General features: G+C 30.2%; 2 protein-coding genes across 5 annotated transcripts in view; both read left to right on the top strand.

The window, feature by feature from the left end:
- The first annotated feature begins 43 nt into the window (after positions 1-43).
- Positions 44-7458, top strand: LOC112468157 (cytochrome P450 4C1-like). 3 transcript variants are annotated; one of them, XM_025037206.1, is made up of 12 exons: positions 44-438; positions 2105-2214; positions 2480-2570; positions 3865-4050; positions 4253-4346; positions 4787-4889; positions 5067-5181; positions 5388-5494; positions 5576-5644; positions 6279-6447; positions 6913-7092; positions 7170-7457. In XM_025037206.1, the coding sequence occupies exons 1-12, from the start codon at positions 279-281 to the stop codon at positions 7346-7348; spliced, it is 1563 nt and encodes a 520-aa protein (XP_024892974.1). In that variant the 5' UTR covers positions 44-278; the 3' UTR covers positions 7349-7457. The 3 variants fall into 3 exon arrangements, with proteins under 3 accessions (XP_024892974.1, XP_024892975.1, XP_024892977.1); XM_025037207.1 differs by lacking the exon at positions 6279-6447 and having other exon boundaries at positions 46-438; positions 7170-7291; XM_025037209.1 differs by lacking the exon at positions 44-438 and having other exon boundaries at positions 2122-2214; positions 3927-4050; positions 7170-7458.
- Positions 7459-12024: 4566 nt separating this feature from the next.
- Positions 12025-14378, top strand: part of LOC112468158 (cytochrome P450 4C1-like) — a 3828-nt gene continuing 1474 nt past the window's right edge. For both annotated transcript variants that reach the window (XR_003042359.1, XM_025037210.1), the window contains exons 1-3: positions 12025-13223; positions 13556-13665; positions 13944-14034. Coding sequence is in view for 1 of the 2 variants with exons in the window: in XM_025037210.1 (XP_024892978.1) it covers positions 13067-13223; positions 13556-13665; positions 13944-14034 (358 nt within the window). In the remaining variant the exon portion in view is untranslated. The remainder of the gene's footprint in view (positions 13224-13555; positions 13666-13943; positions 14035-14378) is intronic.

Raw genomic sequence — 14378 nt, 5'->3', positions numbered from 1 at the left:
GACTAAACAATACATGCATCTAACTACAGTTTGGTGCGCGCCAAACACTAGTCTTTATATATTATCTTGACTAATTACACTAAGGATGATCTGATAACAGACCGAAACGTTTGTTAAAGTATTATTTGAAATAAAGGTTACGAACACTCTGTTGTGGCTCCATGCTTTCCTTTTTATGTGGTGATTTCTAATCAATTGAGTTTTTAGATATTAAAAAAAGACAGCAGAAAAAGGAAACAAAACTTGCTAAAACTGGCTAATTATTTCGTCAGTCAATAATGATCACTATTATACTGCTATTATTTACCCTTATTCTACTGATATCTAATTACTATGTGCATTATCATGGAAGAAAGGGGCGACTTATCAATCTTATACCAGGACCATCAGGTTATCCGATTGTTGGAAATGCATTTCAATATCTTCTTGCTTCACGAGGTAAGTTATAATTTCACATACAATAATCCTGTAAATAAATACCCAGGTAGCAGACAGTCGTCATAATGACGTGATTCTAACGTCATATTATGACGTATGTTACGTCATTTATTCCTAAAGTTTAACGTAAAAATGACGTATTTTTCACGGTCCTAAGTCACATCCCAACGACGTTATTTTCTGACGTTTTATTGACGGCAAAAATAGGTCTAATGTACGACATACCGGTTTCTAGAAATGTTTTTTATAAAATTAAAATTTTAAAATGTCTACTTGATAAACGTTTACAAAAAAATGTTCTTTTTCTTCATTTAAAAAAAAAAAAGCTTTTTTAACTGTTTCGTTACATGCCATGTGCGTATAGCCGCTCTCAAGGCGGTCACCCATCCTAGCACAGTACCGCGTCCGAGTCGCTTGACTTCGATGATCCAGTGGACAGTGACGATCTTCTCACCCTGATGCTTCCTTATTAACTGCATATTCACTTAGGGTAGACCGGGGACAAAAGTAACATTTTGAGTTTAAGATTTTATAACAGTTAAAATATAATGTCTACGTAAAAAAAACCTGTACCTTTAGATGTAGAATTTATTTGACTACAAAATTTTCTTGTGCTGAATTCAGTAATGTAACTAAAAAAAAAGTTATTATTGTTTAAAAAATATGAGGAATACTGTTACAACCGTCCCAACCCCCGGGACAATTGTAACAGCAGAGGGGAACAATTGTACCACATCATCTATAAACAAAATAATGGTTATTTAGTAGGTTTATGTAATCAATCTTACGAATTTTCTATAAAAAATGTAACTTTAATGATAAAATAATTTGTTACATGACAATATCAGTATTTTTACATTACAGCAAACAAAAACAAATAATACTGTTTTCTCAACTGAAAGATTATTTATAATCATATATATTTAAAGGGTTAGGTTGAGTTGAAGTTGTCCCCGAGCAACGGGGACAATTGCAACGCTACAACTGTCCCTAGGCATTGATGTTACAATTGTCCCCTAATGATATTTTAAGATTTGAAGTAAATTTTTTACATAAATATCTGGATGAAAGTCAATCGTATTATGCAAATCATCAACATAAATAATCACTAAAACATATAAAAATAAAACCTTATACCTTCGGCATAAAGAAAGAAAAATATTTCAGATTTTATGCACGTAAGAAAACTTACTTCAGGAAGGAAAAAAGTAACTTCTTCTCCTGCACACGTGCACGTTTCGCGAGGGGCGGCAATGAACTAAGGAACAAATGCCGTTCTATCTAGCGGATCTCGCCTCGCGGTCATACACACGTACCTTTTATAGTTTAAGAAATATTCACGATGTTACAACTGTACCCTGTTACTTTTGTTTCCGGCCTACCTTATGCACACAAATTTTTAAATATAAAATTTGCAAACATTTTTCTCTGAGATATATAATTATCGATATTATTGCACGTTAACTACTTTTAAGAATTATTTAAGTTTATAGGTAAATATTTTTAAACAATATCATTCATTTTTTTATTACTGAAGTTATTTGAGGAATAAAATATCTAGGTACATTATATCAATATAACGATAAAGTCAATCATACATATTTTGATCAATATTTATAATATTTCCGTAAACTTACATAACAAATATTATACATACATTTTTTAGAAGAACTATGGAAGTTTCTGATTACCTTAACTGACGAGTTTTATCCCATTGGAAAAGTTTGGGGATTCTTTCTTCCCGTAATATCCATCCGTCATCCGAATGATTTAGAGGTGAAATATGAAATTTTATTCTGTTTTTTTTTTATTATTGATATATTACCGATAAAATGTTTATTTCTCCGTTTTTTATTTTGCAAAAATATGTTTATTCGCCAAAAGTCTGAAATAATTAAATATTTAAAATTTAAGATGATTATCTCTTCATTTATTTCTCAGAGATAATTGAATATTTAAAATACTTGTGAAATTAATTAATTGATTATTTAAATGGCGTCCAAATTAATAACATTTAACTTAATATTTTCTGTAACTTTAGACAATATTAAGCAGCACAAAACATATCGAAAAAAGTCTTCTTTATGATGTTTTACATCCGTGGTTCGGTACTGGTCTTCTCACTAGTGGAGGTAATATCACGATATTAATATAAATAATGGTACATGTTTTACTAAATTTTGCTTTGCCTTCTTATCAAACGACCCAGCAACGGTCCATAAGGGTTTTGGCTCCTAGTCAAATTTAACAATAATGTAAGATAATGTAGTTTATAACATGCTGATAAAAAATGTCCATAGGCACCAAGCCCAAAAATGGACAGTTTCCGAGATATAAGGCATTAAAAAGTGGAAAAATGAGAGTTTTAGGTTTCAGCTAATGGCAGTTTGCAACAGGAATATATCATGATAAGTCATATCTATTTTGATACTAAACCCACACGCAGGTAGAAAAAGAGAAAGAGAGTTGTTTTTGTGTGTGCGTGAATGAGTGCGTGTGTGCGTGCGTGCGTGTGTGCGTTCGTGTGTGCGTGCGTGTGTGCGTGCGTGCGTGCGTGTGCGTGCGTGCGTGTGCGTGCGTGCGTGTGCGTGCGTGCGTGCGTGCGTGCGTGCGTGTGTGTGTGTGTGTGTGTGTGTGTGTGTGTGTTTGTGTGTGTGTGTGTGTGATTACGGGAGTGACGAATCGTGGGGTCCATATTCTGTGCCTTGGGAACACACACACACATACACAAACAACTCTCTTTCTCTTTTTCTATACCTGCGTGTGGTTTAGTATAAAAAAAGATATGACTTATCATGATATATTCCTGTTGCAAACTGCCATTAGCTGAAACCTGAGACTCTTATTTTTCCACTCTTTAATGCCTTATATCTCGGAAACTGTCCATTTTTGGGCTTGGTGCCTATGGACACTTTTTATCAGCATATTATGAACTATATTATCCTACGTTATTGTTTTTAACTGAGAGCCAAAACCTTTATAGACCGTTGCGGGGTCCTTTGTTTTAAGTTTCAATTTTGTTGATAATAGAATAAATCTGTATAATTAAATTTGAATGGCATATATTACATCACACAGTAATTAGATTTACATATATGTTTACAACATCTCATATTATATCAATCACGAAAAAAAATAATTGTATTATTAAATATAAAAATAAATTAATAATTGATATAATTACATTGAATATAAATATTATAAAAGAAGATAATAAGCGTATAAAAAAATTTCTTTCTTATACGTTATATTACACAATATGTGCCGTCGTAAAAGTTTAAACACATATCACAAAAAAAATACATTTGTAATATGATTATTAAAAATCAAAAAATTTCAAATTAAGTAAAAAATATACATATCTCACTGCAATGTTTGTTTCACAATGTTATTCCACAATTGTGTAACATGTTATTTATGTTTCAGGCGCCAAGTGGCATTCACGACGAAAGATATTAACTCCCACATTTCATTTTAATATATTACAGCAGTTTATTCAGATTTTGATCGAAGAAGGTGAAAACATGTCCAAATCTTTGAAAAATGCAGAAAGCACAGTTGTGAAAAATTTAATACCATTTTTTAGTGAACATACGCTGAATGCAATATGTGGTATGATGTGTTCATAACTGAATATTTTAACTGTAAATTTTATTGCTTTTGATAAATAAAATTAGACTATAAAATAAAATTTTTAAAACTGTAAGTATCAAAGTCACAACATAGATACTCATTCGTAATTTTGACAGCCACACATACTTTTGAAATAATATATGATAATATTATCTTGATATTTTTACAAATGCGTTTGCAGAAACTGCCATGGGCACTTCTTTACGAGACCTCGGTGATTTCCAGCAGCAATATCGAGAAGCGGTTCATCGGATGGGAGAACTTTTTATTTACAGGTATAATAATTCATGTTTTATTAGTTATAAATAACTGTATATCCATATTCAATCTTAATTAAAATATGAATTCGTATTGTGTAATTATATGAACAGGTAAGTATAATAATACAATACTTAATGTAAAGGTAAATTACCACGTTTATTAATTAGAAATGTATAAATTACGTGTATGTTAAATTATCTATTTAAAAAAAAATAGAAACAAATTTAAAAATAAATAGTTAAAAGAAGGTGTAATATTTATGCTATATATGTATAAGATTTTGCATATGTATCTAGCATAATTTTATTAGTGTTTTAATGTATTCTCTTTTTACATAGTTAATGAAATAAAACTAATTGTAAAAATATATAAAAAACTTAAAGAAATATATGTTTTCCAAATTTACATTATTATCTTCTTAAAGTAACATGCCTAACATTTATTAATTATTTAGACTATTTAGGCAATGGCTGTACAGCGATTGGATATTCTCGTTGACGTCAAAAGGTAAAGAGCAAAAGAAGATGCTGAAGATATTACATGGATTTACTAAACAAGTATGCAAAAATGCTTCTTAATATAATATTTAAATATTATTTATTTAAAATTATTACAATACAAAAAAATTACAACGTAATTATAGTGTAGAAAAATTATAAATTGTAAATGTTAACAACACATTATTAACGTATTTATAGAAGAACCATTATAATGTTAATGTATTTTATACATAGATAATTGCTGAAAGAAAAGTTTATCATGATCGCACTAATGGTCAATATTTAAAAATATTTAAAAATTTTGATAATGACACGTCGGCAAAGAGAGATGACGCAGTACCGGTAAGAAGTACGTAATTTAATCAGTTATTGCTATTCTTTAAATCTGGTTGGTGTTTAATTTTATTAATATTATATTTTATTATATTATATTTTACAACTTATAAATATTATACTTATAGTTTAAATTTATAACGTCAAGTTTATATAATGAAAACGTCGCAGAAGAATTGAGCTGTTAATTGGATATAAATGTATTTACATATTTCGATTTAATACGAAGAAAACGGCTTGCAATGTTGGATCTTCTAATAGCGGCATCTCGTGATGGCCTTATGACTGACTCAGATATTAGGGAGGAAGTTGACACTTTTATGTTTGAGGTACATAATTTCTTTTGTAACCTCTCTTATTCATTATTTATAGATACATATATTATAATACATTGATGTATACGATTATAGGGTCATGATACTACAGCGATGGGTCTGTGCTTCATTTCGGCACTATTAGCTGAGCATAAGGACATTCAGGTATCTTCAAATGTAAATTGCTATTCCAAGACAAAGAAATTAATTAATTGATTCCAAAAGTTATTTATTAATCTTCCGTCTGTATATGTGAGTTTATGGCGTCCGAGCCAAAATGATATTTGCTTATAACTATAAAACTTACGAGCTTTCCAGAAAATAATAAATTAACGATGTTTATCAAAATGATTATAAAATCTTTAACTACAGTGTAGACAGAGGTTTCTTGAAATTTTTTTCAACAGACTTTTTAAAATACTTTAGAGAAAAATAGCGTCCATCGTAATAGACCCACGTATACACTCCGAGGCTGCAAAGAAAATGTATACAAACAGACGATTAAATACGAATCAATATCTAACTCTTTAAATATTTTTTAAGTTTGTATATGTGTATATGTACACAATTTGCTTTTTTGAATTAATAGATGTATAGAAAATATTCGCACGCACAGACTTAAGCGTAAGCACATATTTCAAATATTTTGTTATATCTTAAGTGCAATTTATTATATACACATATTTCAAATAAATTAATCAAAACATTTGTAAAATAAATATTTCCTAGATATATTTGTTTCCACGTATAAACATCACAATAACAAGAGAAGCCTTTTAATTAACAATGATGATAACAGGATCGTGTCAGAAACGAAATTGATTCTGCTTTGCAAGAGAATGGACAAAAGTTTACTATAAAATTGTTGCAAGATCTACCATATTTGGAAAGATGTATAAAGGAAGCATTGCGCTTATATCCCAGCGTGTATGTCATATCACGTCTTCCTGGGGAAGACGTAAAATTACGTACGCATCTAACCAATTGTTTTGTATATATTTTTAAATAATTACGCCACACATCATTAAAAGGCAACATTCCCGTATATTTCAAAGATTCAAAAATTTGTATATTTCTCTATTGATAAATTTATTTCCATAATATTTCAAAATTTTATATACAAAGCTCTATCTAATACAACGTATAATATTTTGAGAAAATAATGTTAAACAAGTAATGCTTAATAAAATTTAAATAATAATTACATTATATTTTTTATCTTGCAAACTATAGGCAACTATTTCTATGTTGCATTAAATTCATACTAAAAAAAAATTCTTGGTAAGTTCGTGATAACGAAGGTTCTTGGTAACATCAGCCAAGCCTGGATTATTAGACATCTTTTCAGTGTATATATTCAGTTTTAAAATTTGAGAGAATACAGCTTAAATTATTATTTCTAAATCTTAATTATTGTACGATATGCTCTTTAGAGTCATATTTGGTACCTGCTGGAACATTCTTGCTTCTTAACATTTATGGAGTCCACAGAGATCCTAATTTTTGGTCAAATCCAGAAGTATTTGATCCTGATAGATTCTTGTCTGAGAAGATCCGACATCGTCATCCTTATTCGTATTTACCATTCAGTGCTGGTCCACGTAACTGCATCGGTAAACTGTATTTTTTATATTCTGATATGTATAATACCATGTTATATTAACAGATTACGATATGTACCAAATTGTAGGTCAACGATTTGCTATGCTGGAAATGAAGGCCATGATAGCTCCTCTGGTACACAATTTCTACTTGGAGCCTATTGATTATTTAAAGAATCTTCGGATGCAGCTTGATTTGGTACTTCGCCCTGCTCAGCCACTTCGTGTAAAATTTATCCCTGTCTGTAAAACAAAAGCAAGCCCTTGAAACAAATATCGACTTAATAAAGATTATAAAAGGCTAAGAAAAGGTTTTATTTGCTTACACAATAATTGTTAATAGCTCCGTAATAGTAACACTTTGCACACGTGTCATAATCGGTCACAAAATAAAAATGTAAATAAAATGTAATAAATGTATAAAATATATTAAATAAATAATTATTTTACTATAGGGTAACTCGGGAAAATATGCCACACTTAAGAAAAATATAATTTTTTTCCTATTTCTCTTTCTTTTTGAGGTATCTTTACATACTGGTCTTCTTTTTTCTTCTTTTATCTGTTATTTATATATGGTTTATATATATATATATATATATATATATATATATATATATATATATATAATTGATGTGTACGATTATAGGGTCATGATACCACAGCGATGGGTCTGTGCTTCATTTCGGCACTATTAGCTGAGCATAAGGACATTCAGGTATCTTCAAATGTAAATTGCTATTCCAAGACAAAGAAATTAATTAATTGATTCCAAAAGTTATTTATTAATCTTCCGTCTGTATATGTGAGTTTATTGCGTCAACAAAAAGACTTCAATTTATCAACAATTTACTGCTTTAAATGGTGTTTTGGTAAAGCAGCGACTTTTTCGCAAAATAAAGTATTCTCTGCTTTAACAAAAAGACTTCAATTTATCAACAACTTACTGGTTTAAATGTTATGTTTGGTAAAGCATATAAAGTTATAGAAGTTGTGATTTTCTTTAAAGCAGGGCACACACACATGTGTGTATGTCCTGCTTTATAGAAGTTGTGATTTTCTTTAAAGCAGGGCACACACACGTATATATTAGTTATTTATGCCTTCTAATACTCAAAATAGCTGCTATATTTTCCAAACTTTTTTTGTTAATAACTTTTTAACGAATAGCAAGCGACGGCTAAAACCTTCTGAAGGTCACTCAGGAAGGTGACCTTGACAACATATGTCAAGGTCAAGGTCATCGGAGGTGCTTCCCCTATACTGCATAATTACCCAGCTTCCTAACCTATTAGCAGTATTCTGCTACTGGCGAAATAAAAATACTGCAAAAACTACATTAGTAACATTGTCAGTAAATTTTTTATATTTACTTCCGCAACCGTATGTCTTTATTCAAGAATTCGTTTCTAAATATATATCTTTTATGATACTTTTTCTAGCCACAATTACTAAATCAAAACAGTTTGTAAAACAGCTTTCTGTGAAGTTTGTTGTAAACAGTACTGACATTTTACCTCTATCTAAGTAGTGGCATATTCTCTCAAGATGCAGTTTTATATTAAAATGAGCCTGTATCATACGATTGCCAGTAAAACGAATCGGCGACGTACTGAATACTTTCATCCTAATCAATATTAATAGAACAACAAGCTGATTGAGTTAAAAATAGTGTAATGCTGGAAGAATATATCTTATATAAAACACTAAGAAAATTTTAAAAAGCACGTTGTCATACTTGTCATACTGTACTTACCCCATAAAAACTATAATATTGACAAGAAGTAAGTAAAACTTGAGCAAAACATCAGATATAATATTTTTAACAATTTCACAGTATTTACAACAACGCTCCTAGCCGTAGCTTTGTTAAACATAACGAGTGACATATTCTCCACACTGGCATATTCCCCCAAGTTACCCTATAGTCAATAAAGTATTACAATATTTTATTGTACATGATATTTCATTACACAATATATAAAACTGCATTGCAGCGAAAACGAACAATTATTTTTATAAATAATAAATAATAAGTTATGAAATGCTCTCCTTGCATTCCCCGTCACATCTTGTCATTTTACTAGCCTCCTTTTTTTTTCTTCTTTTCTCATTGCTATTCTATTATAGCACTTAGATTTGTTCGGTAAAATAATTACTAAGATACACAGATTACGTGGCTTTGTCATACTTTATACGATATTAAATACAATGCGTATTTAATAATGTCGCAACAACAGAGCGATAGAAGCCTGACTTCTGCGATGTTTCACAAATAAAAGTTCAATGAAATGAAGTATCAGTACATGAGCGTCGAACGTGTACCACCTAAAAGATATTGCAGTAAATAATAAATAAACAGTTCTTCTTTGAGGATAAGTCATTAGTAACTGCAATAATTTATTTATTATAAAGAGAAAACTCTTAAAAAGTGTTGAACAGTTTATGAAACAAATATGGAAGAAATAGAGAATGACCTTTAACCAATTTTCTGGCCTTCTAAATTCGAATCGAATTGTATGCCAGACAGTACTACATGATGGGACATTAATTTAAGCAAATTTTAAGTTGAGGATAATTTTGGAGATACAGGGAGTCAAAGTGGCCAAATTCCCAATATTCCACAATACAAGCACAAAGGACACAAAAAAAAGTTAAAATTCTTTTAATAATAGTGATAATTTGATTAGAATTAGTCAGAATAGTTCTTTGTGGTGACCGCACCCTACTAAAAATTCGACCCTTCCACTACTGTTGCTTAATTTTTTAAAGAGACTTTCAAAAAAACTGTCCCTCAAAAACGTTTTTGCTGAATTTTTTGAAAACGGATACAGTTGCGAAAAAATTCAAATGGAAGTTGTTTATCTTGGAATTCGATCTACACAAATAGGTCTCTTTTATTTTTTTCGTAGAGCTAATCTTTTGGCTCGAAAACTCTCTCACTCTCTCAATGCATCTTTTTTTTTAATTTAAAGTATAAGAACTGACGCTGAGTCTGGTCTTACTAAGCTCTTACCGTCTATCACTTGCAATATGCCAACAATAACTTTTCAAACTCTTAAGCTGGATATACACTTAGCGAACAAACACCGAACAAACAGTGAACGCAAACGTTCGTTGTCAATTATTCAACAGATATAATGAAAAATCTAAAATTGCTACATGCAGCAAACACCGAATCTAATCGAATTCTAGTATTTGGTGCAAAAGAAAAAAAGAACAAGCAATCAAAGAACACAAATGCCATTATCCACGTTTGCTGTTCGTTCTCTAAGTGTATATTTAACTTTAAACGTATTATTAATCCAAATGCATTTTAAATCTTTAACTTCCCATTAAAGAAAATCCATTAAACGAGGTATACGCGAAATGAAAGTCGGGCCGGAATCGAATCACGGACCTTTGAGTTAATAAAATCACTCGCGCAACCACCGCGGAGCCACGTGTTATCCCTCTCTCAAAATGTATCTGCGAGGCTTGATCGTTAGCGCACTCTTTCGGAAATTGCAACCGTACAAGAAAATCGAAACATATTAAAAATCTGAACATACTAAAAATTCTCCTGCTCGCATAAATATACACGGTAGTGCCTCGCGCTGCGCGTGTACCTACTTGACGCGAGAATCTACCGTGCCTCTTGATATTCTATGTATGAGCGTTTAGACTCTAGACTCTATATATAGACTCAAGAGCATTCTCGGCGGTTGGAAAGGTGACAATGCAATCACTACAATTTATACAATATTAAAACATTTTTTTTTTTTATTATAAAGTGTATTATATTACTGTTTGTGCTGACATTGCACTAACAATAAGAGAAGAAATCAAAAAAAGTTGAAAAAGTTTTCAGATCGCCGTCAAATGTATAATAGATACGGCACATTTATTATTCTATATTAATCTGTTTATTTATTTTAATATCAATGATGCAAATCATATGCGACACTTGTAATGTTCTAACCATTTCCATAATCTTTGTATTGGTGATATTATTTATATTGCTTGTATAAGCAATTTTTTAAAGAATCATCATTATCATCCTCTTATGCCCGTTCTAGACTGGAGGATGAACCGACTCTCGGCTCATCCGAGTGAGTGGTGTAGACGGGTAAAAATCTATAGTTTATGTATAGTTTATGTCACGTACACTATAGAAGGCGGATGAGCCGAGAGTCGGCTCATCCTCCAGTCTAGAACGGGCATTATAAAAGCGGTATGAAACCCTGAAGTTGGCTGAATCGGGTTTGCAATTGTTGCCGCGTTATTGCAAACGTGATTGATTGTCTCGATTCAGTCGATTGATCGAGTGTACAAATGTTTTTTACATAAATAATAAAAAATAAAAAAACATTACAAGGCGCGCGCGCGCGTGAAGCGTGCGCTATAATCTAGTTATATCTAAAGAAGGCATGTAAAGTCGATACTCGAATCTATCAAAGTTTATTGTGGACGCTTTTGAGCAATTGTTATCGTATTTTAACAGTTGTGTGTATCAAGAAGTTAATATATAGTAATAGTATAATGTTAAAGCTAAATAGCGCGTGCAAATCGCGCGTCTGTGTTGTCTATTCTTATAAAAAGCTTATTAATAATGAATTTTAGATGTTATTATATCTAGGACTGTTCAAGTCACTTAAATGATCAAACAGAACATCATAAAAGCGAACGAATAGTCAATAGATCAGTACCATAACTGATCAGTTACTCGTAAGCGTTTATTATAAGAACTTCGGTTTATCGTGACACATTATAGTAACGAAAGCATTTGTAATAATGTAATATCTCTAAAATATTTAGAAATTAAATAAATTTTTACTATATTTATATGTTTGTTATGCACATGCACATTTTTTAATAAAATAAATAATACATTAACTCTTTAAAATTGTTAGTGTCAATAAAGTATTAATTAATAGAGTAGCGTACTTTTTACCAAACATATTTAAAATATAAAGACTGTAAATAATACATATTTTGTGATTTGTGTAATTTAAGAATTAAAAGAAGTTATCAACACATAAAAAAGAGGGCGTAGTGCCCAACAGGAGTATTCGTAACTTTTATGTAAAATAATACTTTAACAAACGTTTTGCTCTGTTATCAGATCATCTTTAGTGTAATCAGTTAAGATAATACATAAAGATTAATAAACAAAAAGATAAAAATAAAAACCGCAATACATTGCATCAATCGCATTAGTTCCTATCGTAATATAAAATTCAAATCGAACGCACATACTATTTCTTTAAAGAATAAAAGTCGAAAAATAAACTGAAATAAATAACGATTCACAAATAACAACATGTCATATAACATGTTACATGTCAATGAACTAATAACATTAGTGAAAATTTTACAACATGACTCTCTACATAGAACACCATGATCATCTTATCACAATATTTATGTATGTACGTATTCAGAAAACATTTTTCTTACACGTTTATTTCGATGACATGTTATTATTTGTGAATCCGTAATTCATTTCAGTTTACTCCTCGACTTTTATATAAAAAAAATAGCATGTGCGTTTGATTCAAATTTTATATGCGATAAAAACTAATGCAATTAATGCATTTATTGTGATTTATATTTTTATCTTTTTGTTTACCGGTCTTTGTGTTACCTTAACTTATCACATTAAAGATGGTCTGATAACAGACCAAAACATTTGTTAAAATATTATTTTAGTTAAAATAAGAACCAATGCGATTAATGCAATGTTTTGCGGTTTTTATTTACATCCCCTTGTTTACTAGTCTTTATATATTATCTTGACTAATTACACTAAAGATGATCTGATAACAGACCGAAACGTTTGTTAAAGTATTATTTGAAATTAAGGTTACGAACACCCTGTTGTGGCTCCATGCTTTCCTTTTTATGTGGTGATTTCTAATCATTTGAGTTTTTAGATATTAAAAGAAGACAGCAGAAAAAGGAAACAAAACTTGCTAAAACTAACTAATTATTTCGTCAGTCAATAATGATCACTATTATACTGCTATTACTTACCCTTATTCTACTGATATCTAATTACTATGTGCATTATCATCGAAGAAAGGGGCGACTTATCAATCTTATACCAGGACCATCAGGTTATCCGATTGTTGGAAATGCATTTCAATATCTTGCTTCACGAGGTAAGTTATAATTTCACACACAGTAATCCCGTAAATAAATATTCACCTAAACACACAAATTTTTAAATATAAAATTTGCAAACATTTTTCTCTGAGATATATAATTATCGATATTATTGCACGTTAACTACTTTTGAGAATTATTTAAGCTTATAGGTAAATATTTTTAAACAATAATATCATTCATTTTTTTATTACTGAAGTTATTTGAGGAATAAAATATCTAGGTACATTATATCAATATAACGATAAAATCAATCATACATATTTCGATCAATATTTATAATATTTCCGTAAACTTACATAACAAACATTATACATACATTTTTTAGAAGAACTATGGAAGTTTCTGATTACCTTAACTGACGAGTTTTATCCCATTGGAAAAGTTTGGGGATTCTTTTTTCCCGTAATATCCATCCGTCATCCGAATGATTTAGAGGTGAAATATGAAAGAAATATTATTCTGCTTTTTTTAGTATTGATATATTGACGATAAGGTGTTTATTTTTTTGTTTTTTTTTTTTTATTTTGAAAAAATATATTTGTTCGTCAAAAGTCTGAAATAATTGTATATTTAAAATTAAAGATGATTATCTCTTATTCATTCATCTCTCAGAGATAATTAAATATTTAAAATACTTGTGAAATTAATTAATTGATTATTTAAATGGCGTCCGAATTAAATAACATTTAACTTAATGTTTTCTGTAATTTTAGACAATATTAAGCAGCACAAAACATATCGAAAAGAGTATTTTTTATGATATTTTACATCCGTTTTTCGGTACTGGTCTTCTCACTAGTGGAGGTAACATCACGATATTAATATAAATAATGCTACATGTTTTACTAAATTTTGCTTTGCCTTCTTATTAAAGGACCCTGCAACGGTCCATAAAGGTTTTGGCTCCTAGTCAAATTTAACAATAATGTAGGATAATGTAGTTCATAACATGCCGATAAAAAATGTCCATAGGCACCAAGCCCAAAAATGGACAGTTTCCGAAAGATAAGGCATTAAAGAGTAGAAAAATGAGAGTTTTAGGTTTCAGCTAATGGCAGTTTGCAACAGGAATATATCATGATAAGTCATATCTTTTTTGATACTTAACCCACACGCAGGTAGAAAAAGAGAAAGAGAGTTGTTTGTGT

The sequence above is a fragment of the Temnothorax curvispinosus genome, unplaced genomic scaffold (genome assembly GCF_003070985.1).
Source record: "Temnothorax curvispinosus isolate PA1 unplaced genomic scaffold, ASM307098v1 QBEX01018194.1, whole genome shotgun sequence".
Taxonomy (NCBI): domain Eukaryota; kingdom Metazoa; phylum Arthropoda; class Insecta; order Hymenoptera; family Formicidae; genus Temnothorax; species Temnothorax curvispinosus.
The sequence above is the reverse complement of the archived record's forward strand: the minus strand, read 5'-3'. Positions and strand labels throughout refer to the sequence as shown.

Bases quoted from the DNA above. Each gene is read 5' to 3' on its own strand.
- LOC112468157 (XM_025037206.1), top strand. From the start codon at position 279: ATGATCACTATTATACTGCTATTATTTACCCTTATTCTACTGATATCT. The intron at 6,448-6,912 runs GTACGCATCTAA...TATGCTCTTTAG, and splicing joins TGGGGAAGACGTAAAATTAC to AGTCATATTTGGTACCTGCT. The intron at 7,093-7,169 runs GTAAACTGTATT...ACCAAATTGTAG, and splicing joins TGGTCCACGTAACTGCATCG to GTCAACGATTTGCTATGCTG.